Raw genomic sequence first — 26151 nt, 5'->3', positions numbered from 1 at the left:
ACACGCAGCATCACTTATCCACTTACTGGCAATAATCTGTTCCTGAAAATAACATGTTTTGCACTAAAATGCTGATAAGGAGTCTATTTACCATTATTTTAAGTAGCAACGATTGTAATGTAGTTGCATAAAACCTACGTATCAGTTGACAAATTATCATGTTGAGATCATGTTTAACACATTGTGCCCTGATCACCAAACAACTCATATGATTGTTAATAGGCAGTTTTGTGTGTAGTAGTATTTACTCTTCATTCTAATTGCTGTTCTCAATTGCTCCTATTGTTTCTCCACAGTTTTTTAAAATACTTCCTCCACTTTGGGGGGGGCACTTTTTATGTAACAGTAGGGAAAAATAAGAGCTAATTATGGAAGGCACTACAGAAATTTGTTCAGGATAAGTGAAAATAGCAGAGAATGGCCCACACTGAGAATGAGGCTAGTGCCTCTTAGCTCTAGAAACAGTGGAGATTTGTTGATACTTAGTGGACTTTCCCAGTAATCTACACAGGAGTCTGAAGTATACCAATCGTATTCAGAATGTAACTTAAAATTCTACTCATGCATTGTTTTGTTAAAAATTTTTTGTTGAGTTTTGGAGAAAGAAACATAAATTTTCCTGTGTAAACACTGACAAAAAACATTGGCTGGTGAGAGATATCTCTGGTCTATATTGGTTGTATATTAAAAACCAAGATATATCAAACCAATAAATCAAATGCTTTAAGCCTTAAACTTATAATGTATGGCAATTATTTCTCAATAAAACTGAAAAAAATACCCAAAACCAAGAGGCATTCTCCCAGGGAACAGCATTCCGTGCGGTATGCCATTGTTTATTAAAGAAGTGCGTGCATGCATTGCATTCTTGCTACATGTATATATATATTTTTGTGATAGAGATTTTATTACATATTTAGTAAGAGACAAAGAAGGTTTATGAAACATATCACCTGGCCCAATTAATAAAAATTCTCATCAGACTTTATATGGTAATTCTATTTTTAATTTTTTGAAGAATGACCACACTGTTTTCCATAGTGGTTGTACCATTTTATGTTTCCATCAGCAGTGCACAATGGTTCCAGTTTGACCACATCCTGGCCAACACTCGTTGCTTTGTTTCTTTTTATTTATTTATTTTAATAATGGCCATTCTAATGGGTGTGAAGTGGTTTCTCATTATGGTTTTGATTTGTGTTTTCCTAAGGATTAATGATCTTGAGTATCTCTTCATGTTTTTATTGGCCATTTGTATATTTTCTTTGGAGAAATGTCTGTTTAAGACCTTGGCCCGTTTTTTAATCGGGTTGTTTATTTTGTTGTTGAACATCTAAATATTTTATGTAGTGGAAAATATACTAAAATACTTAAAACATGTCTTTTTTCTCACTATTAGTGGTGCAAAGTACAGTTTGCTAGCTCATACTACCCTGAGCTTGGAAAGTGCTGAGAATAGCTTCAAGACCCATAATCTGTCTATTAATGGGGATGGTAAGTACAGTCTATATTTTACTTATTATACATGTTATATCAATATATGTGTGGTGACAGTAATAATTTTTAATTTTAATATGTTCCCCTGAAGTGATTATTGGCTTAAATAATGTAGTCACGAGTAACTCTGTGGATTCTTGAAAATATGTCTGTCCCTTTTCCCCAAAAGCAGAAAGTTTATTTTTCTCTTTCTACTGTTTGCTAGAGATTTGTTTGTGAGGCTTGCTTGGTGAGAACAGAAAGGTTTTGCATATTCTGAATCCTTGTCTTTGACTTGAAATTGGTGACTTTACCACTCTTCTAGTTGTCAAAGATGTATCTTATTTTTAAATTTGAAATTGAGGAAGCCAGTAAAAGCATGAAGAGCCATCTATCTTTACAACAAAAGGTATAAGGAAGGTAGTATATAATTTTATATATTATACTTCAAAAAATGAAAAAGAATAAGTAACCCAAATCATATTTCCAAACTACTTTACCAACACTACTCTATATTTTTCATCATAGGTAAAAATAATCTTGGAGCGTGGACAGCGCTCCTACTGTTTTACAAATCTTCTAATCACTTACCTCCCTTCTTCACCTTGCTATATATTTCTTTTTAATAAACTATAACTACAAATTATCATCTAGAGAAAAAGGTTTAAGATTAATTTAGCCCTACCTTCCCATATATCCTCTGCTTGCTACCAACAGAAGGTAGGCATGAGTGATTCTGTGGATCACTCATTACGTCAGTATATGTTATGTCAATATATGTGTAAACACTGACAAAAGCATTGGCTAGTGAGAGATATCTCTGGTCTATGATGGTTGTATATTAAAAACCAAGATAAATCAAACCAGTGTTTTACATTCAGTGTCAAATGGTTTATAACCCATATTATATGGTATTAAGTATTTGAGTTTAAATCTACCATCATATTCTGTGTTTTCTGTTTGTCTTACTTATTCCATGGTGGTTTTCTCTTTCTTGCGTCTTTAAGGATTGATAGTTTTATCATTTCAGTTTTTCCTTGTTCTAATTAAAGTTATAATTCTTTTTCTCATCTTTTAGACATTACCTCTAGAAATTTTATTAATCATACTTAAGTCTAAAATTAAAAGATAATTTTACCTTTTTCTCAGCTCCTGCAAGGACTTTAGAATAAACTCCATTTCTTTGACCTATGTGCTGTTGTTATATATTATAATTCTGTTTGGTGTTTAAATTTCACAAGATGTTTTATACACTTAATATTTATTTAGATTTGCCTGCATGTTTCCATGTACTGCTTGTGTCTTATACCTTACATCTGGTATTATTTTCCTGCTGCTTGAAGTGTAATCCTTAGAATTTATTTTAGTTTGTTCTGCTAATATCATACTTCTTAGTTCTTTGTGTATGTCTGAAGATGACTTTGTTTAGCTTCATTCTTGAAAGATATTTTTTACATGATGAAAAAACCTTAATATTTTACTTTGTGAATATTAAAGATATAATTCCAGTACCTTCTGGCATCTCGTACTGGCTGTCGAAAATCATTTGTCAGTGTGTTGCTTCTGTGAAGGTAACTTTTAATTTTCTCTTTGTCTTTGGTTTTCTGAAGCTTCACCGTGCTATAGGTGTAGAATTTAATTTTATTTATGCTGCTTTTGGACATCCTTGAACTTCTTTAAATTGATGGATGTCTTTCATTATTTCTGGACGAAATCTTACTTGTCTATTCAGGCAGCCTCTGATCCATTCTATTGCCTTTCTGCCTGTAGCATTCCTAGTAAACCTATGTTAGTCTTTCTGACTGTATCCTCTATGTTTAGTACCCTTTATGATGTATTCCTCATCTTTTTGTCTGTCTTTGCTGCTTTTCTGGATTTTTAATGCACTATCTTCTGTTTCCTTTATTCTCTTTGCAGCTCTGTCTGATCTGCTGATAAATCTGTATACCAAGTTCTTCATTTCACTTATTGTACTTCTTATTTCTAGAAGTTCTGTTTGACTTTTTCAAATCTGCTATGCCACTTTTCACTTTTTATTCTCTGCATATATTGTTAATATTATCTTTTAGGTTTTTATTAAAAGAGTAGGCATAGCTATTTTATAGTCTATGGCTAATGATTCAGATATATAAAGTCTTTCTTGATCAGTTTCTCTCTTTTTTTTTTTTTTAACTGGTTCTCAGTCATGATGTCTCAATTCCTTGCACGTCTAGTTATCTTCATGTGCTTGTCATTGTAATTGAAAGTCTACATAGAGGAATAAATTAATGCTCGGTGTCTCTTTTTGCATCTCGCAGGCACCTGGTGAGACTATCATTCTGGCCTCACTTTATCCAAAGACCATGTCTGAGTTTCTCTGCATCCCTTCATCCCTACCTCCAGGCAGTGGGAATCCTGGGCAGTTAGGTTGGTTTACTCATGGTTCACCACTACCCTGTTGGTGATTCCTTTGGGATATCAGTTTAATATGAGGAGAATCGTCCCATTAATCTGCCTACATTGTTCAGGTCCTAGACTGTGATTTCTGTTCTGCTTCCCTCGTCTTGCAGGATCATTAAGTCATAAATTGAGATTTTCTGGGATTGGCAAATGCTCTCAGGACAAACACAGCTTCTGTGCTCATTTAACTCACTGGTTCTCATCAGATTTGTACTGGAAGTTTATTATAGTTTTGTTACCTCTTTCTTGCTCTGGGGAAAAGTTTTAAAATATATTTGGTTCAGCATTTTTAGTAGTTTTCAGTGGGAAGATTGGTCTGAACAATCTAATCAAGCCTTCTATCACCCAAAACTTGAAGTTTGCAATAGTATTAGCATTGTCAATTTTATCAGAATACTTGGCAAATTAAGTTTGTTTAATTCCATTTGTGTTAGTTCTCTAGAATTACCAATATTATCACCATATGTTGAGTGCCTATTATGTGCCATTGTTCATTGAAATATTATTCAGCCTTGAAAAAGGAAATTCTGCAATATGTGACAACATGAATGATCCTTGAGGACACTATGCTAACTGAAACAACCAGTCAAAGAAGGACAAATACTACCTGATTCCACTTATATGAGGTATCTAAAATAGACAAACTATTAGAAGCAGAGAGTCGAATGGCAGTTCCTAGGGGCTAGGAGAAGGAGAAAGGAGGAGCTGCTAATAAACAGATCTAAAGCTTCAGATATACAAGATGAATAAGTTCTAGAGATCTGCTGTACAACATTACAACATTTGTTAACTCTACTGTATTGTACACTAAAAATCTGTTGAGAGAGTACATCTCCTATTACATGTTCATACCACAATAAAATATAAATAAATAAATGAACACTGTTAAAGCAGTTTTTATTCTTAGTCTCTGTGAGATGTAGTTATAAGGGAGCATCACAGTGAAGTGATTAATAGTGGAGACTGGAGCCATCAGCCTTAGATTCGTATTCTAGCTCTAGCACTGGCTAGCTGTGTGCTTTCACAAGTTCCTCATTTTGTTATCATTTATATTTTACAAATGAGTAAAATACAGCTTAGAGAATGTAACATGCCAGATTATGTAGCTAGCCAGTGGTCGAGCCAGACTTCAAGTAATCCAGGAAAGGCTGTGCTCTTTCTGCTATGCATTCCGGTTAGGCACGATTACTGATAAAGCACCTAAAGACTCAAAATACTATCGATGTGTGAATAATGGAATTGGTGATGAAAGGTCCCATTCTTTCAACCAAGTCACCTGAAAGGTTGTGGAAGGGAATAAAATTCACAAAGAAATCATCGATTTTAGCAGTGTCACGTCTTCAGTGTTCTATAAGATATTACTAGATTCTCCTTTAATAAAATGCTCCCGAGCAAATAAGCATGGGAACTATGTGGTATACTTCTTTCTTTGAGAAACATAATAAAGACTAGCATGTTAAAAACTGTGAAAAGACCTGTGCTTACAGCAATAATACCCAACACCTGTTGACATTGGAACTTGTAGATTCCACAGAAAAAAATTTCAAGAACACTAACCTATATGCCTAACCCTTTTGATGTGATAGGTATATCTCTAGAAATGTGTGTAAATTAATATCTTGTAAATCAATTATATTTTGAAAAAAAAAGAAAGCTTGTAATTAAAAAGAAACAAAATTTTATACAGAAAAAATCCACCCTCGGATTTATTCATTAATAAATCTATGTTTAATAGGGTTTCCTAAATAAATTTATGTCAGTGTCTACCAAATACTATAAAATAAAGAGGAAATACAAGATTTTTGAAATTTATAACTCAACTTTATTACTTGTGCTAGTTTAAGGAAAAAGCCAAAATGATATCTTAAGGCTTATATTTGTCATCAAGAAATTTTTATACTTTTTACAAAACAATGAAACCACATTGTAAAGATTGACTCACATGGAACTGAGATGTTATCGATTCTTCCTCTTGCCTGTGTTTTGTTTTTGTTGTTGCTGTTGTTTTTAAACTCCATTTTGCTCCCCATCTGAAACTACAGATGAATTAGATAAAATCTTTAAGTAATGAAAAGTCAAACTGCTCTTTCACTTCCTGTTTCATTTCATCTTGTCCTAATACCACCTTTGGTTAGAAAAGAAGAATTAAGTATTTTGATTAATGTGTTGCACAAGAGCAGAAAGACAGCATTGAGAAATGGAAAGGATATGGTTTGGGGAGTGAGAGTGCCCTGGGTATGAAATTATGAGAAGCATCTTTTACATGCCAGACACAGCGATAAATGTCATGCACACATTATCTTATGTGATTTCACAGCAACCCTAGTACTTAATAGGTAGTATTTTAAGAATGAGAAATTGATACTCGGGCAAGTTAAGTGAATAGCCTAGATGCTGTATTTCTTGTCAGAAGTAGGGAGAAAAAGCTGTGACTGTGCTTTATTCCACAGTGGTCATGAGCTGTAGAGAAACCTATGTAGGAAGTAAGTGGTGATTGCAGTGTATGTGGCATGTGATCTGTAGAGCAAAGAATTTTACATCCAGTATATCTTTTCAAGGTCTGCAGTGAGGAAGGAATTATTTTTCTTGGTGTGCCATGAAATCTGAACTTATTTTACTAGAGAAGCACACTGTTACATGTGGTATTTAGGTTCCAGATACATTATTGATTGTGACTGGTCTGAAAAACTAATCATTTATGATTCTGTTTCTTTAGGAGGTGGATCCTAACTTAAAAAAAAGCCATTCATAAATCTGGGTTTGCTATGTAAAGAAATTCGCTTTTGGGGCTTCCCTGGTGGCGCAGTGGTTGAGAGTCCGCCTGCCGATGCGGGGGACGTGGGTTTGTGCCCCGGTCCGGGAGGATCCCACATCCCGTGGAGCGGCTGGGCCCGTGAGCCATGGCCGCTGAGCCTGTGTGTCTGGAGCCTGTGTGCTCCGCAAGGGGAGAGGCCACAACAGTGAGAGGCCTGCGTACCGCAAAAATAAATAAATAAATAAATAAATAAATAAATTCGCTTTCAAACTTTAAACTCATAAATCACAAGGGTGATTTCAATTGTATTACATAGATGCATGCTTTTATAGAATTTTTATTTCATTTCCTGCCTATTTTAGAAAAGGAGATTCTCATTTATTTATGTCTGCATTTTTAAATCATTGACTTTATTGTATTTATACACTTATTTCTCTCAGATCAAACCCTTTGTTTCTAAAAGACAGCAGCTTTAACAAAGAGTTGAATAGTCCCAGACAATTTGTGGTATGCTATTCTTTAGTAGAATGTTGAGCAGGTAAATTGTTAAAAAACTGTTTTTGTGTTAACTTTGTGCTCTTCATTTATGCTGGTCTTTTTCATTTAACTGATGTGTCAAGCCTTGGCTACACTGCCTCTATATATTAAATAATTGTATTTTTACAAAAAATGTTTTATTTTCCAGACTTACTAAGACCTTTTGGTCAATGATAGTAACAGCCAATGGTTAGTCATTTTAATAGGCAGTTACCAACATGGGTGCAGTGAAAACTTTACAGATATTTTTTATGTGGTCCAGTGTGAACATAGGACCGTATGTTGCATTTTTATTTATACCCCAATACACAGAATAAATTATGCAGTGCTTTCCTTCCATACAGTTATAAAGGTTGTATACCTACCTGCACACTCCATTAAAGGACTATCTTAATGTTTTTTGAAAGAACTTTTTAAAACAATTGCAGACTTACAGAACAGTTAAAAGTTGAATATCAAGATTTTTCCCCCCAAAATATATGAGAACAAGTTGCTTACCTGATGCTTCATTACTCCCAAATATGTTAATACCTGTTCCTACTAAAAGACATCTGGCTACATCACTACAGCTATTCAAGTCAGCATTAACACATTACTATTATTTCTACTAATACAGACACCATTCAAATGTTACTCCAATAATGTCCCTTATGACAAAAGGATCCAGTGCAGATTCACGCATTGCATTTAATCATCATGCCTCTTTAGTTTCTTTCAATTTAGATCAGTTCTCCAGTCATTCCTTGGCTTTCATAACCTTGAATGACATTTTTAAACATCATAGTTATTTTGTAGAAGTTCCCTCAGTTTGGGTTCGTCTGATGTTTTCTTGGACTGAGACTCAGGATATGCGTCTTTGGCAGAAATATCACAGAGGTGATGCTGCGTTCTCATTGCATTCTATCAGGTGGCATCTTTTGATTCATCCCATTACTGATGATGTTCACTTGATTAGGGTGGTGTCTGTTAAGCTTCTCTACTGTTAAGTTACTCTTTTTGTTTTCCTCTTTGTAATTAATACATATTTTATGTGTGGGAGGGGGATACTTTGAAACTAAGTATATTTATTTGACTTTCAACTTATTCATTGATTTATTTATATCAACATGGACTCATATTTTACAGTTTTATTCAGTGCATTATAATCTGCTAATATCTTGTTTAAGATTCAGATTGTCTCCATTTTGGCCAATGGGAGCACATTCAAGATGGCTTCTGTGTCTTTTTACATGTCCTTCTCATTCATTGGGTACTTCCTTGTGTAAGGCATAACAAGATATTTCAAGCTCATCATGTACTTTCCCTGCCCCAGTCCTGGAGTCATCCGTTTCTCCAAGGAAGACTGGTTCTTTTTAATAGAAATAATATTTAGAAGACATGATCTGAGCTATAGGTATATTCATTGCTATTAGACTGTCACTATTAGGTGTCACTTTTCCTAGGCCCTCTCAGTGGACGTACATGTATATATATTTTGTTATGCATTTCTTTTTTAAAATTTATTTATTTATTTTTGTCTGTGTTGGGTCTTCATTGCAGTGCGCAGGCTTTTCATTGTGGTGGCTTCTCTTGTTGCAGAGCACGGGCCCTAGGTGCATGGGCTTCAGTAGCTGTGGCTTGTAGGCTCAGTAGTTGCGGCTTATAGGCTCCAGAACTCAGGCTCAGTAGTTGTGGCGCACGGGCTTAGTTGCTCCGCGGCATGTGGTATCTTCCCGGACCAGGGCTCGAATCCATGTCCCCTGCATCGGCAGGTGGATTCTTAACCACTGCACCACCAGGGAAGTCCTGTCATGCATTTGTTCTTTTTTTTTTTAAACATCTTTATTGGAGTATAATTGCTTTACAATGGTGTGTTAGTTTCTGCTGTAAAACAAAGTGAATCAGCTATACATATACATATATCCCCATATCCCCTCCTTCTTGCGTCTCCCTCCCACCCTCCCTATCCCACCCCTCTAGGTGGTCACAAAGCACCAAGCTGATCTCCCTGTGCTATGCGGCTGCTTCCCACTAGCTATCTATTTTACATTTGGTAGTGTGTATATGTCCATGCCACTCTCTCATTTCATCCCAGCTTACCCTTCCCCTTCCCCGTGTCCTCAAGTCCATTCTCTATGTCTGCGTCTTTATTCCTGTCCTGACCCTAGGTTTTTCAGAACCATCTTTTCTTCTTTAGATTCCATATATGTATGTTAGCATACGGTATTTGTTTTTCTCTTTCTGACTCACTTCACTCTGTATGTCATGCATTTCTTAATCTCTGTATGTTGAAAACCATGAGTTCACACCAGTATGTCTAGTTCTAATCCAATACCAAAGAGTTCATTCTGCACATTTGTAATTCCTTCCTCTGACAGTGAGAAACCTGTCTTCTATTATCTTTAATGCTTTTTATTCTTTGGTCAGTCTCCTTAAAAGCAACCATTTTCCATCTTTCTCACATAACTGCTTCTCTCTCCTGCCGGGGCTCTGACTCCCCTTCTGGGCTGCCCCTGGCCCCACAGGGATACTCCTTACCTTGCTCAGGCTCACACAGCCCCCCCAAGGGCTGCCCTCCTCAGCCCATGTGAACACCATCAGCCTGCTGTGCTCTGACACCCCATACCCTGCTGTCTCTCTGCTTGCATTTCCATCTCCCCAGGCTCTGACACACTGTTCTGGGTCACCAAATGTGTGAATGGTCCCCTCGCTACTCTCAAACTGACTCCCGTGGCTGGACCGCCCCCCGCACTCTTCTTAATTTCCCTGGATTCGGACACCTCACTTGGGCAGCACCGCACACAGATACCCTCCTTACTTTACCTGGGCCCCTCCTCCCCACGCCAGGCCGCCCACTGAGCAGAGACCCCTTTTGGGTTCTATATTCCCCATGTGATCCATCCTCCTCAGCCCCTTCAGGCTCTGATTCCTCATGCCAGGCAGCTCTCCCACTCACCCTCCTTACCCTGACTGGCCCCAGCACCCAGCTCTGGCACACTACTGCTTCCTGCCCACCCCCTGCCCAACTCCTGGCACAGATACCCATTGTGGTGGACTCCACATAATGGCTTACACCTGAGTTGTTCAGTAAGGGAAGGGGCAAGGGGAAAGGTCAAAAGGGTTATTATTAAATTCTTATCATAAAGTTGTGCCCTGAAGTGTTTTATTCAGAGCATCACTTTGCTAATTATTATAATGAAAATCAGAGCAAAAAGTAGAATTTGACAAACAAAAATCACTTTATTAGGATGTTTTTTAAAATACATGAGTTTACTTATATGCCCTGAACTACCTCCATTGATTAATTACTTTAAGATCAAACAAGAGATCAAGAGACTAAAAGTTCCATGTCTACTCCAGGTGATAGCATGCTGTAAACTATCAGTTTAATATCATCCTGTCCTGACTGCTTTCTTTTATTTGATTTTGTCATTGAATGCAGTCATTGGAGCAGGATGAACCTTTACATATGTTCTTACATAAAGCAAAAAAAATTGTAAAAATAATCAAAATGTATAATAATGACCTGAAATAAACATATATTTATAACTTGATTTTTTTCTCGTTTAAATAGAAGAGTCTTCGTTTTGGCTTCCCTTGTATGGCAACATGTGCTGCCGATTAGTCGCCCAACCAGCTTGTATGGCTGAGGATGCCTTTGCAGGATTTCTTAATCAGCAGGTTAGAGAACTTTAAATATCCTGCAACAATTATAGCTCTAATTTTGATCTTAATATCCTGGCAGTTGTTTGGCATTCTGAAATTGTGAAGTATTTTTTTTTAATAAAGTCTTCTCTTAAATGACAGTTCTCTCCTTGTTAGACATCAAATGTGGGGGGAGGGTGCAGCTGGGAGTGAGAAGGTAGGGAGGGGGAGGGGTCTGATGCAGTTTTGATGGCTAAGGGGCTACTCTTCCAGGTTCCTCGGCTTCATTAATAGCAGTAACAGGATAATCAGTACCAGAGGACTCCTTGTGGAAACTGATGAGGACTGCTCAACACCTTTCACATGAAGGCCTTTCTGGCCGACAGCTTTTGGCACAGTTTAGGCCTCTGGGCTTCCAAAGCTGCCTCTGTGCCACCTACTCCTAATTTATTTATAACCATCGTTATTTGTATTCAGTAAATAATTAATTATGGGCCTCAATGGATCAATAGCTTTTTAAAAAAGATTCCATTAAGAGGAAAGAAAATTTGCATTCTTACAGGGAAGTCAACATTTTCCAGTGTTCTGAGAACAGTAAGGGAATATTTTGAATATTCAATTATTTTGAATATTCAGTTATTTTTATACTTTTCCTGCGTCATTACGTGAATTGCTGTGGAATTCCAATCACTAATTTTTAATAGACTAGCTTCTCTAAAACTGCATTGATTTATGATTTTATGTATATAAAAGTTATGTGATAATTATTACCTCTTTTGCTTAATGCTTTTGAGAATTCCACACCTTTCTTCTCTGATACAAACTTACTTTTTTACTTTGGGCTATTGACTTATTGTATAGTAAATTAATGGGTAACTCTATCACATTAAAACATTTCAAAAAACTAACTTTGCTAATTCAAGTATTTTTTTGAATTTAGAGTTAAGATGATAAATAATGATTTAAAGTTGAGAGTTTCTTGATTTTTCTTTTTCAGCAAATGGTAGAAGGTCTGATTAGTTGGAGAAGGTTGTATTGTGTTTTAAGAGGGGGTAAACTCTATTGTTTTTACACTCCAGAAGAAATCGAAGGTAAAGTGGAACCAGCTTTGGTAGTGTCCATTAACAAGGTAAATAAAATGCTATTTTGAAAATAAAGGTATAACATTTTGTGAAGTTTGTTCTTTTCTATTACAATTCACACTGTTGTCATCTTATTTACAAAAAGGGAAGGACTGCTAAAACTAGGTTAGTTCGTAAAGATATTCTTATTTTTCTTTCCATTTATAGAGCTTATCTGGTAAAGGAAATACTATATATTTCCTCCGAAAACATAGTAATTGGAATCTATACTAGCAAATAGATTTTAAAGCAGAGAATGTAACTCCACATTAACAGGGTATTTAAATTTTTTAGGAATTTATTTAATTAAGAGATTATAAAAACATAAATTGTTAGCTCATGTTAACGATGATGCTCTTTCTAGTTAATACTTAAATGAACCCATAAAAAGAAATTCCTGAGTATACTTTCTGATTTCTTATGGAGCTAATGGGCAGTTGTTCAACCTTCTGCCAGGACAAGAAAGCCTCACATTCTGTTTAGAATACCACATACACATAAATATACTGGTTTGATACAAAGGAAATTATAAAATTTTAGTTAGAAAGTTTTCACCCAAAAATCTGTAGGAAAAGTTTTCAGTCTAAGGCAGGCTTATTTTCTTTATCTCACAATCTTAAATTTGTTTTCATCTATCATCCAAGTCTAGTGTTTATTAGAGGATTTTTGTCCCCTCTTTTTATAGCATTCCTACTCTAGAGTTAAAATGGCATTTCTAGAGTAGAATGTCATGTTTTCTGCCTATGGACTGCAATTAATCGTTTTAGTTTTTTTACTTTGCTTACCTTCAGAGTGGTTGAAGTGAAGTATATGATAAAATATGAGCCATCACATCTGTTAACTGTAAGATACATGTTCTACTTGCCTTTAAGTTATCTTTTGAGGAAAAATGTAAAGTTATATGTCCTGAAAAAATATGTAGATGCTGGTCTGCTAGTGTATAAGGATTTAGTTAATTTCTGTGATCTTTGCAATAGTAACATTTGATCTGTTTCTATCCTGCTTTTAGAAATGACACTACTTTTTACTCAAAGGAAATCCTTCAGTGAGACCTTTTTACTATGTAATTAAGTCCACTTAATTTGTCTGTTTTGTGTATAAGAAAGATTAATGTTGCTCTTAAATAATATACCTCAGTATTATAACATAGTGAATTTATTTTCATTTAGAAAATTAGGTTAATGAAAGTATAATTTTATTATTGGAAAATTGATACAATTTTTTCATTGTTCTGTTTTGTTTATGCAGTGTTCATTCCCCCCCATAGTCTTTTGAAAATTTCAAATGTACAGAAAAGTTGAAAGAAGAGAAAAGTAAAACCTGATACCCATCACCTAGATTCTTCAGCTATTAACATTTTGCCACATTTGCTTTCTCTCTAGATAGTTAAAAAAATTTTTTTTCCGAACCACTTGAAAGTAAGCAGCATACAGCATAACATTTCTTTCCTAGAATATGTCAGCATATTTCTCCTGAAAACAAGGACATTTCTTTCATAACCATAATATTATTATCACACTCAATAAATTTATTGTTGATAAAATAATATTATCTAAGATACAGAGCAAATTGCCCCAGTTATTCCCAAAATATTCTTTCTTATTTTTATTTTTTGTTTTATCCAAGACCCCATCAAGGGTCACAGATTGCATCTGATCACTATGTCTTTTGTTTCCCTTTTACCTAAATTGTGCCCTTCTCTTGCCTTTTTTTTTTTTTTTATGACACTAACATTTTTGAAAAGTCCAGGCAAGTCCCCAAATCTGTTTTTGACTAATTGTTTCACTAGATTCATGTTAAGTATTTTTGGCTGGAGTTCTACATAGATGATTTTGTCTAACCTTATTTTCACTAGGTAGTAAAAATGGAATCCTACCAATTTTTTTCTTACATGATGCACAATGGAATATGGATAGCTGTAAACCAAATTAAAATGTAATCTAAGCAAATGATATTTTAAAAGTGTGATTTGAAAACAGTCTTCAAAGTGTTCATTTTACCTATCTCAGCCCTTTAAGGAAGGCAGAGCATGTAGGTCAGCCCTGATTTACAGGTATCTTATTTCTGTTTTACAAGTGACAAAACATACTCAGAGATCAGATAGAACTTGTTTAGCTAGTAAGTAAAATTATATGGCTTACTCTTTCCTAATGGGTAGAAAAAAATAGATAAAAATTCATGGATTGTTTATCTGTTTCTTCATAGACATACTGCAAGACAAGATTTGGAAGGCAAAATTAGACTTTTCCCTATCTCCATATCCACTTTGTATCAGTTTTGAAAGTAAAAAGTAACTCTGAAATGAAGTTCTGAGTCCAAAGCCAAGTTACCTGTAGGCAATGACTTAGGCATGTATTGAATCTTTACCATTTAAATTTAAGAGGACAGTTATAATAGAACTCCTCTGTTATTGTAGTCAGTGCATCTGTATTTTCTTATTTGATGACAAGAGTCTAATTCCAGAAAACTAGTTAACAGGATCTACATGGCCTGACTAAATTGACCTTTTTCAATTGACTCATTTTTCCTTGTGGTAATAAAGGTGATGGCCTGGCAACCGATGGGATCCTGTAGTCAATCGACTCCATTATTAAGATGACTGAAATCAGCGTACCTAGAAATCCCAGTGGTGGCTCCACTATTGAGCTTTACAAATTCACAGGAAAATGGTTTGTCTAGTAATTTGTATAGACTCGACCTTAGACTTGGCGGGACAGCGTGGGCTGTATTTGACCCTGAGGACTGATGACATAAATATCTCTTCCATCAAATATGACTTTTGTCTAAACTACCAAAAAGAATTTTAATATTAAACCATGAGGTAAGGTTAAGGTTGGGAAGAATAATATAATTTAGTTGCTTATCTCAAAGATTAAACTGATGACAAAGTGTTACATTCTGTAGCTTTGCGATATTTCCATCTTAATTTCCTCCAGTGCCGATTCCAGCACTGATTCCTGCCCTTTCTCTTCAGAAACTTTTCCCTTTGCATTTCCTACTTCTTTTTTTTTTTTTTAATTTTTATTGGAGTATAGTTGATTCACAATGTTGTGTTAGTTTCTGCTGTACAGCAAAGTGAGTCAGTTATACATATACATATATCCACTCTTTTTAGATTCTTTCCCCATATAGGTCATTACAGAGTATTGAGTAGAGTCACCTGTGCTATACAGTACGTCCTTATTAGTTATCTGTTTTATATATAGTAGTGTGTATATGTCAATCCCAATCTCTCAATTTATTCCTCCCCCTCTTTCGTCCCTGGTAACCATAAGATTGTTTTCTACCTCTGTGACTCTATTTCTGTTTTGTAAATAAGTTGATTTGTACCATTTTTTAAGATTCCACATATAAGCGGTATCATGATATTTGTCTTTCTCTGTCTGACTTACTTCACTTAGTATGATAACCTCTAGGTCCATCCATGTTGCTGCAAATAGCATTATTTGATTCTTTTGTATGGCTGAGTAATATTCCATTGTATATATGTACCGCATCTTCTTTATCCATTCAAATGTCAATAGACATTTACGTTGCTTCTGTGTCCTGGTTATTGTAAATAGTGCTGCAGTGAACATTGGGGTGCGTGTATCTTTTTGAATTATGGTTTTCTCTGGGTATATGCCCAGGAGTGGGATTGCTGGATCATATGGTAGCTCTGTTTTTAGTTTTTTTAGGGAAACTCCATACCATTCTGCATAGTGGTTGTACCAATTTATATTCCCACCAACAGTGTAGAAGGGTTCCCTTTTCTCCACACCCTCTCCAGCATTTACTGTTAGTAAATGTTTTTGATGTTGGCCATTCTGACCATTGTGAGATGATACCTCATTGTAGTTTTGATGTACATTTCTCTAATAGTGATGTTGAGCATCTTTTCATCTTTTTTGGCCATCTTTGTCTTTGGAGAAATGTCTATTTAGATCTTCTGCCTATTTTTTGATTGGATTGTTTTTTTTTTTTGTTATTGAGCTGCATGAGCTATTTGTATATTTTGGAGTTTAATACTTTGTCAGTCACGTTGTTTGCAAATATTTTCTCCCATTCTGTAGGTTGTCTTTTTGTTTATGGTTTCCTTTGCTGTGCAAAAGCTTTTAAGTTTCATTAGGTCCCATTCGTTTATTTTTATTTTCATTACTCTAGGAGGTTGTTCAAAAAAGATCTTGCTTTGATTTATGTCAGAGAGTGTTCTATGTTTTCCTCTAAGAGTTTTATAGTATCTAGCCTTACATTTAGATCTTTAATCCGTTTTGAGTTTATTTTTGTATATGGTTTAGGGAGTGTTCTAATTTCATTCTTTTACATGTAGCTGTCCAGTTTTCCCAGCACCACTTATTGAAGAGACTTTCCTTTCACCATTGTATATCCTTGCCTGCTTTGTCATAGGTTAGTTGACCATAGGTATGTGGGTTTATCTCTGGACTTTCTATCCTGTTCCATTGCTGTATATTTCTGGTTTGGGGCCAGTACCGTGCTGTTTTGATGACTGTAGCTTTGTAGTATAGTCTGAAGTCAGGGAACCTGATTCCTCCAGCTCCATTTTTATTTCTCAAGATTTCTTTGGCTAGTCAGGGCCTTTTGTGTTTCCATACAAATTGTACAATTTTTTTGTTCTAATTCTGTGAAAAATGCCATTGGTAATTTGGTAGGGATTACACTGAATCTGTAGATTGCTTTGGGTAGTATAGTCATTTTGATAATGTTGATTCTTCCAATCCAAGAACATGGTATATCGTCCATCTGTTTGTGTGTCATCTTTGATTTCTTTCATCAGTATCTTATAGTTTTCTGAGTACAGGTCTTTTGCCTCCTTAGGTAGGTTTATTCCGGTATTTTATTCTTTTTGATGCAATGGTCATTGGGATTGTTTCCTTATTTCTCTTTCTGATCTTTCGTTGTTAGTGTATAGGAATGCAGGAGATTTCTGTGTGTTAATTTTATATCCTGCAACTTTACCACATTCATTGATGAGCTCTAGTAGTTTTCTGGTAGCATCTTTAGGATTTTCTATGTAGAGTATCATGTCATCTGCAAACTGTGACAGTTTTAACTCTTCTTTTCCAACTTGGATTCCTTTTATTTCTTTTTCTTCTCTTATTGCCGTGGTTAGAACTTCCAAAACTGTGTTGGATAAAAGCGGCGAGTGTGGACATCCTTGTCTTGTTCGTGATCTTAGAGGAAATGCTTTCAATTTTTCACTGTTGAGGGTGATGTTTGCTGTGGGTTTGTCATATATGGCCCTTATTATGTTGAGGTAGGTTCCCTCTATGCCCACTTTCTGGAGAGCTTTTTTTAATCATAAATGGGTGTTGAATTTTGTCAAAATCTTTTTCCACATCTATTGAGATGATCATATGGTATTCTTCAATTTGTTAATGTGGTGTATCACATTGATTGATTTGTGTATATTGAAGAATCCTTGCATCCCTCAGATAAATCCCTCTTGATCATAGTGTATGATCCTTTTAATGTGTTGTTGGAGCATTTCCTACTTTTATCTCAGGTTTCCTTTGAGCCCTTCCATTCACCTGAAAACTTCACTCTTAATACTAAATGCCACTGGTCTCGTTATTTAACTATGTCAAACACCATCTCAGTCAAGAAATCTGTTTGTTACTTCTAAAAACATGACTGTTATCTAATTATATCTTGTATTAAAGTAATTTTTACTTATTTTTCTCAGCTTATAAGATTATTCAAATTTATAGAAAAGTTGAAAAAAATACTACAGTGAACACTTGTATACCACCCAGATTTAACTGTTAACATTTTGTCATATTTGCTTTATCTATTTTTCTTTTTGGGGGAGGGGTTTAAGCACTTTATATTTTATTTAATTTTTTAATCAGCTGTTATGGTGGTATGGTTTACATAAAATAAAATTCACCAGTTTTAAGGGTACAGTTTGGTAACTTTGACAAATAATATACAGTTGTGTAATCATTACTATAATCATTATTGGATTATAGTTTTTTAAATCTTTTTTATGAGAACATTAAGTCTACTCTCTTAGAAAATGTTACTTATTCAATAGTGTTATCAACTATAGTCACCATGTTTTACGTTAGATCTTTGGACCTTATTTATCTTATAGCTGAAAGTTTTGTTTTGTTTAGCTGCAAGTTTATAAGGTCTCTTATCTATATTTTTTGCTGAGCCATTTGAACATAAGTCTCCAACATTGATAATTCATCCCTGAATACTTCAACATCTTCCTTTTAAAAACAGGAGCCTCTCAAATTATATAAATTTATATATATATATATAAAATTATGTATATGCGTATATATATATATAATTACAATACCATTATCACAGCTAAGCAAATTAACAGTAATTCTCTTATATCATCTAATATCCAGTCCATAGTCAAGTTTCCCCGTTGTCTCCAAAATGTCCTTTTAGCTCTTGTTTTCAATCTAGGACTATTCAAAGCTTGTGCATCCTTTGTACTTCTTCTAAACTGTAAATTAGGTCTAGGGGCTTGATTAAATTCATTTTAAATATTATTATGAGAATATTTCATGGATAATAACAAATACTTTATGAAGAATTCTGTTCAGAGGCATATGATGTCAAGTGTCTTACTATTGGCAATGCCAGGTTTAATGACTTGGTTAAGGTGGTTACCACTAGCTCTCTCCACTATAACGGTAAATTTTTGTCTTTACAATTAGCAAGTCAATGAGGTGATACTTAGACATAGTGTGACTATCTTTATTGTCCAGCAATCTTTCACATAATGGTTTTAGTGAACTGATTGCCCTTACCTGAATCGGTCATTATATTGGAGATTGCACATGTTTTTCTACTACTGTCCTTCCTTCTGTATGTGTTAGCTGGCATTCTTTTGTAAAGGACTTTTTCTTATCAACTAGGAATGAATTACAGTCTTTCCTGAAAAGCCTGGGTAAATGTTTAATGTTAATGACCAATTTTCAGAGTAAGGAGTTGTGTTATTACATGTTGACATTGTATTGTTATTGGCAATATGTATTGGAGCGGAGTTACCCCCTGCAGAAGTAGCACATGAGTGTCGTTTCTGTTGTCCCACACCACCTCCAATATTATGATAAACTCATAGATTTTAATCTATTCAATCTACTCAGTGTTTTAAATTACTTGGTTTTTAAATATAAGGTAGATGTTTTAATTATTTTGCTTACTTTGTAAATTTCTAAGGGACATGTACTATTAGAGTATTCTTAAATAAAGGGGATCATTGATAAATGCCAACTTGGTTGGATAGTGTTTTTGTTTCAGTTTTTAGTGTATTTCCAGTGCTGGGTCTCTAAGATCTTTTTATGCTTAATTATGTTAAACGTTAAATACAAAGTTTCTTTCTTTTGGTTGTCTTTCTCCTCTCATGATTTAGAAAATAATAATTTTGCTTAATGCTGCTTTAAAAATTATGTGAAAACATGAATTTTACAGTTGCTAAGGTATATAAATAATAGTTCTGCTATTTTGATCACAGGATCTGTTCTCTGACTATAATTCTTGTCCTTCTAAATGGCATTTCCTGTAAGGCTAAGTCAGTTCATTAATTTTCAGAGGGAGCCATCTGTGGAAATAGTCACATTAAGGAAAGAAAAGCCTAAAAGCTATCCCCCTCCTCTTTTCAATCCAAATTTGAAAGGATGATTTACTTCAAAGTGATTGCTTCAACTTCAAAAAACTTCCCTATGAATGTTCTTGAGCTAGACATTCTCAATAAGGGGTACTTAACTGGAGCCACTGAATCTCCTGTACGTTGTAGAAAGCATTTTATTAGCCAAAGTTTTATCCATTGCCAGTGGGGTGGGGAGTGGAATGGAAAAGAAATGTGAGTCTTTGAGATCAATAGTCTTTTCTTGATCTAAATAGTATGCATCACTTCATTTTAATGAATAATAAAATCTGTACCAAACAAGTCAATAACACTAGTTGGTGTGATAGTCCTTTGTTACATTGTCTTGAAATTGTTTTTAACCATTACATTTATCATGGACCCTAGCAAGTAAAATTACCATGAAGCACATGGGATTTTCTTCATATTATGTTAGTCCTCTTAATGCATGTATCACCTATTCAGATTGTCCCTTATTAAATACAGCAAAAAGAATTTTTTAAGCAGTCTTTTCCTTTAAGAGTTTACATCTGATTTCATTGACATAAATTGAAAATAATTATATCACTAATACTAATCAGACCTAATGCTTGGTTTAATTTATGGTTATGCTTTATATACTTCAAACATTCCTTGTCATATATTGTAGAAGGCATGCTTTCTTTGTCATTAGAATACATATAAGGTCTAAAGCTTGTTTTTAGCCATCAACAATTTTGTCTTCATCCCTGATTAACAAGACTTTAGACCAGACGCCTCTCAAAGAACTCATTTATCTTTACAACATGTTTGTGAGGAAGGTGTGAGTGAAATATTATCTCTGCATTATAGATAAGAAAGCAGGCTCTTAGTTTTTTGTACTTGTATTTTATTTCTTAATTGTTTTTTTGAAAAATTTCAAGATAATCTATAGAAAGAATGGTATAAACGAACCCATCTGTACCCTCACAGATTTCCTCCACCGTTGGATTATTTTGAAGCAGATCCTAGCAATCATATCATTTTACTTGTAAATATTACAACTGCCGTACTTAAAATTTATAGCCGTACATAAAGTCAATATATCATCAAAAATCCAGACAGTGTTCAAATGTCTCAGTCTTGTAATTTTTTAAACAACTTTTTGAACCAGGATCCAAATAAGGACCATACATTGCATTGATTGATTAGTTCTCTTAAATCTCTTAGTCTGTTGGCTTTTATTCTAACCCCCTCTTTCTCTCGCTCTCTCTTTCCCCTACACATATACACACACAATTACACACAATTTGTTTGTTGAAGAAATTTGGTCATTTATCCTACAGAGTTTTTCAGAGTCTAGAATTTCCTGATTGCATCTTCAAGTTGTCTTTTTTCTTCTATTTCTGAATCAGATTTAGGTTTGTTGGTTGGTTGGTTAGTAAGGATATGTCTTAGTACTTTTATCAGGAGGTGTATAATAACATCTGGGTCTTCCACTCATGTTAACATCCACTGATGAACATTGCTTAGATTCTTTATTTCATTAGGGATTGCAAACTGCTGCTATTTTAACATTCTTTCTTCATTTATTAGCTGGGACACCTCTACTTCATCAGCTGTTAGGTTGAAGGACAGTTTTTACAAGAAACCCAAGATAAAGGTTTGATTTTTTGCATTTATATACTAGTTACCAAATCTATGAGGCGGTTCCCTAGCATCCTTCAGAGGTGACCAATGAGTTAGTTTTTAAATATCATTATGAATTTGTGGATTTAAAGACTTTTCATGCATCAGTCCATTACCATTGTAATTCTTATTGATGTTCAGATTGTCCCATCCTTGGCTACTGGAAGCCTCTTCAAGTTTACTTTTGAGTCCTTTTAGTACAACCCTAGTAATCTTTGATTTCTGGTAGGACAAGATGTTCCAGGCTCATCCTATATATTTCCTGGCCCAGGCTTGGGATAGGCCATTTCTCTAAAGAGTTCTGATTCCTTTTAGTAGGAAAGAGTATTTAGAAACTATAATCTGGGTATGTAGTAGACATTTTTAAAGTCATATAGTCAAAAGTAAAGTAGGAAACAATTTATAAATCTAGTTCTGATCTGGTAATTTTCCATTACTACAGAAATGGAGAGGTTGAAGTACAGTTTTAATTCAAAAATAATGAAAAACCTAAAAGAAACTTTCCTTTGACTTCAGAGTTAATTATATTTTGTTACAAAATTGACTTCTCAGATTGTACTTTTCTTGACTTCACTTGGCCTTCTCGGGGTAACCATCGTCTCATGCAGTGGAAAGTTGTAGTTCAATATGTGCCAATTGACAAAAGTAGAGCCAGCCAAGGATGAAAATTTCATCGTGAATAATCTCAAATCTATCTACGTATCAACAGGAGTTGATTTTGAAGCCTCCCAAATCAACTAAACAGGTTTGGAATTAGCAAAAGCAAAACAAGAAACTGACCTTGCAGAGAACACTTATCTCAGAACATGTTTCCTCATCTATAAATTAAAGAGCGGATTATCTCTAGGATCTGAGTCTATCAGTGTAAAACTTTTTAGCATTATCTGAGTTATTGTTTTGTTATTCATTTATTCATCAAATATTTTTCAATCACTTAGTGGGTACCAGGCAGTATTTTAGTTGATGTAAATAATGGGGGCAAGAATACCAAGTTGCTTTTTGATTTCATACCCTGCTGAGAGGAGATACTTATCTTTACATTGTGTGAGCCCATAATGATAACAGTCCTAAAATTCATCTCGTGTTTTCTAATCTATTCCTTGTTTGGGAAGTGAAGTCCTGAGCACTATGATTGATACTTTGCCCACAGTGAAAAAAAAAATTGCACGAACTTTCTGACATTATCAGAAACTTTGTTTACTCACTTTTTCTTTGACATGCAGTTTTTTTGGTTGAAAAAATTTCCCATTAGTTAAATTATTTTGGATGATAAAATATAGAGGTTAATTCAGATGATCTGTGTTTCATTTGCACCTTTTAAAAACCTCTCGTGTTGTAAAAATTTAGCAGTATTTATGGTTACCAGAGTTAACGGAGTGTACAGTATTTATATACTATTGTATTATTTTCTATTAGAAGGATATAAATGACCCAGTTTGTCAGATTTTCTACATAACTTTTTGTTTGAAATGGTATCCTGGTATTATTAATAATTGTACCTATTCATCTGTAAAAATTTCAACTTATTTAAAAGCTGAATCTATTTTAATTCTACATACAAAAAGTAGTCAGAAATTTGTATTAAAATGGATTTGGGTGGAGGGAATCACAATTTCAGCAACAAGAATACTTCATATTTTATCATTCAGGTTTTTTTTTTTTCAATACAGCAATAGAGGGTTGTCCCCCCAGCCCTCCGTCTCTGAGTCAGCTTTCATTTAGTCTGAAAGAAGCATACCAAAGATTCTTCTGAGAGCTTAAGTCATTCTCTGCTAGTGATAATAAACTTTTATATTTAAAGAGGTTGATTACATGTTATCAGGCTCCAAAGATGCCATTTAGGCAGCATTTTTAAATACTGTATAAGTAATTACTTTAAAAAGTTAATTCACAAAGTTTATTACCAAGGAGTATAAAGTATAAAGGAGTATAAAAAGACCCTATTTATGATAAAATTACAGTGTCGGCCATAAGTGTTAACAATCCTCTGAAGACACTCGCATTCCTGCTTTTTAAAAAATGACAGGATAGACTGTCTCTAAGTTATCAATCCTTATATTTTGAGATACTTGAAAATTTCAAAGTTATGTTGCTACTTTATATAGCATACATTTTTTCTCAAGTGATTTTTGAATAGGAGTTCCTTCCTTCAGAAAAGAACTTCTTATGTAGCCTGTATGGTGTTCACCTGCCCATATTTACCTGTTTTTCAGGGAGTGAACAGCTTTTCTTCCAAACTCTTTCCTACTTGTATAATGTCCACATAGACATCATTAAATGTGTATTTTGGTGTGTGACTCTGCACACAGACTTTCTTCACTCTAAACTCGATGAAGTGAAGAATTTTTTCCCACTCTGAATCAGCTTTTGTAACTGCCAGCCAAGTATTCTTCTACACGCATTACAGTAAGCTTAACCATACTGCTGTAGAGCTGCTCTACCCGATACAGTAGCTACTAGCCACCAGTGGCTGTTAGGCACTTAGGATGTGGCCAGTCCAAGTTGAGATATGTTGTAAGTATAAAATACAGACTGGATTTTGGTGGCGTAGTGTGAAAAAAGAATGTAAAGTATCTCAAATTTTTTTAATCAATTACATGTTAAAATAATACTTTGAATATATGGGTTACAAAAAATACATTATTTTAAAATAATATATTAATTAATTATTACATAATTATTTTCACCAGTTTCATTTTACCCTTTTTAATGTGGTTACTAGAAAATCTTAAGTTACTTACATGGCTCACATTGTATTTCTAACGAACAGCATTGCTGTAGAAAATGTGATGTCAGTCATTTTCCAGGCAGCCAAATCACTATCTTTGCTTAATAGATAGGTCTATTCCAAACTTTCTTTTCCACGATTCCTTGGAAACTACATGTAGTTGCTCGCTTATCATGTGACTTAGCAGTGCCTGTGTGTGACTTGGGAATAGTCTCTTCTACACATAGACACAAGAAGGATCACACAATGTCATACCTAGTACCACTCAGAAAAAAGGTTTAGACTATCACCGTGTATGAAACCATTGCCTTTGTTGTAAAGTGTTGCATTCATCATTTAAAAAAATAATTTTTACCATTATAAAGGTTATATTACTTTATGGATCTTTACCTGTGAGCTTTGTAAATGAATGTTACATATGAAATAAGTGTTAATGATGAAAGCCTAATTGTTTACTGTAGTAAACATTAAGTTATGGTTTTACTGCTTTAACTGATAACACTGTATACTATGCATGAGTATTAGAATAAGAAACATACTTTACTGATTCTTCTATTTTATTACTGTTGAAAACACAGTTAACATAACTCAGAGTTATAACATACTGTACTTGTTTTATTGCAAATTTTAAGACGTATATAAAAGACAGCAAACTCCTACTTAAACTAAGAGATAGACACAGAGACTATGTTTTAATCTCATGTAATTTAACATAAGTGCTATATGTAGTATACTTTGAAATATTACTCAGTATTTTTAATATCAAGCATTTTTAAAATAACCTTCTAGATATGAGCTTGAATATTGAAAATTCTCAAAATTACATATTTTAAATTTCAGACAATCAGCAATAAGATTGTAATTACATCTGGTATAAATATGGTAGCTAAGCAATAAAACATTTATTCGATCATTACAGAAATAGTCTCTTGTAAAACAACAGTTTTGTCTTAATATTTAGGAAACCAGAATTCGGGCAATGGATAAGGATAAAAAGAAAAGAATCCATAATTTCTCTGTCATCAACCCTGTTGCTGGACAGGCTACAACTCATATTTTTGCAGCTGACAACAGAGAAGATCTTCAGAAGTGGATGGAAGCCTTCTGGCAGCATCTCTTTGATCTTAGTAAGTTGACATTTGGATTTTCTAGTAGTATATTCATGTCGCATGAAGGGATGTACATAGCAATCTAAATATTAAGATTATATTATAATTGTATAGCTTGTATCAAGAATTTGTTATGCTCTTGAATAAAATGGTAGTATATCATCAGTGCATTGATGCTTTTTTCTCTCCATCTTTCCCCAGTGCATGACTGATTATAGTATAGTATACCTTTGAATTCCTAGTATACTTACCTGTTACTTTTAAGTTCTGGTCTCTAAAACAACTAGACCACATTTTTCCAAAATATTCGGTCAAACTACTTAAGGCAGTGTGTTTGATCAAAGGAATAATAAACTACATGAGGAGTAAAAAACTTCTCTAGGGTAGTGATGATCATAAAATATTGAAATGTTCAAAAGGAGATTCATTTTTATGTAGGCTTCTGTTAACTCTCAATTCATTATTATATCATTTTGGACATCATCCAAAGAGATTTTTTTTTTTTAACTGCACATATGGTTTTCCAGTTTCAATAATACAGTTCAATGGCATGGATTATAAAAACAATGTGATAGTAATGTAATAGAGTCCTAGTATGTAAAATATGTGAAGTTCTAATATTCTCAATTTAAGGAGGAATTTTATCAACAGGAAAATATTAAAATTGTATATTGAAGATGTAGACTATTGATAATGGCTGTTTCTAAGCAAACTAAGCCTACTGTAGATTCAATCAGAATTTTATGTCTTTAGAATACTTTTCTACAGAACTGAAAAGTAGAGCCATTTCCAAACAATAGGAAGTTATTTCTGCAACTCCTAGAAATAATCCTGGAGATATTTTAGGACATTTTAGGAGCTGTTACCGAGAACTCTAAAAACAGTTAATATCTGCAGTCCTCAGATTAATTTTTATAAGCCTTCTCTGATCCATGGCCTGGTCAGTTATTACACTGATGGTTGAGGAGGGGGAAGAAAAGGGATCTAAATTTATTGATTACCTTCCACATACCATATGGCTTCATTTATTTTTCATAACAACCCAGTGAGGTAGAAATTTTTTCCCACTGCTCTAAAGATGAGAAAATTGAGGCCTGAAAAGGTTA

At 34.2% G+C, this 26151-nt stretch overlaps 1 protein-coding gene across 1 annotated transcript in view; it reads left to right on the top strand.

Moving 5' to 3' along the window:
- RTKN2 (rhotekin 2) overlaps positions 1-26151 on the top strand; it is an 88349-nt gene that overhangs the window by 45450 nt on the left and 16748 nt on the right. The window contains exons 7-10 of the mRNA XM_022560629.3: positions 1400-1494; positions 10761-10867; positions 11829-11960; positions 24898-25063. Coding sequence (XP_022416337.1) covers positions 1400-1494; positions 10761-10867; positions 11829-11960; positions 24898-25063 — 500 coding nt within the window. The remainder of the gene's footprint in view (positions 1-1399; positions 1495-10760; positions 10868-11828; positions 11961-24897; positions 25064-26151) is intronic.

Source organism: Delphinapterus leucas, chromosome 16 (genome assembly GCF_059928025.1).
Source record: "Delphinapterus leucas isolate spDelLeu-1000000601 "Yukka" chromosome 16, BTC_Dleu_Yukka2, whole genome shotgun sequence".
Classification (NCBI taxonomy): Eukaryota; Metazoa; Chordata; class Mammalia; order Artiodactyla; family Monodontidae; genus Delphinapterus; species Delphinapterus leucas.
The sequence above is the reverse complement of the archived record's forward strand: the minus strand, read 5'-3'. Positions and strand labels throughout refer to the sequence as shown.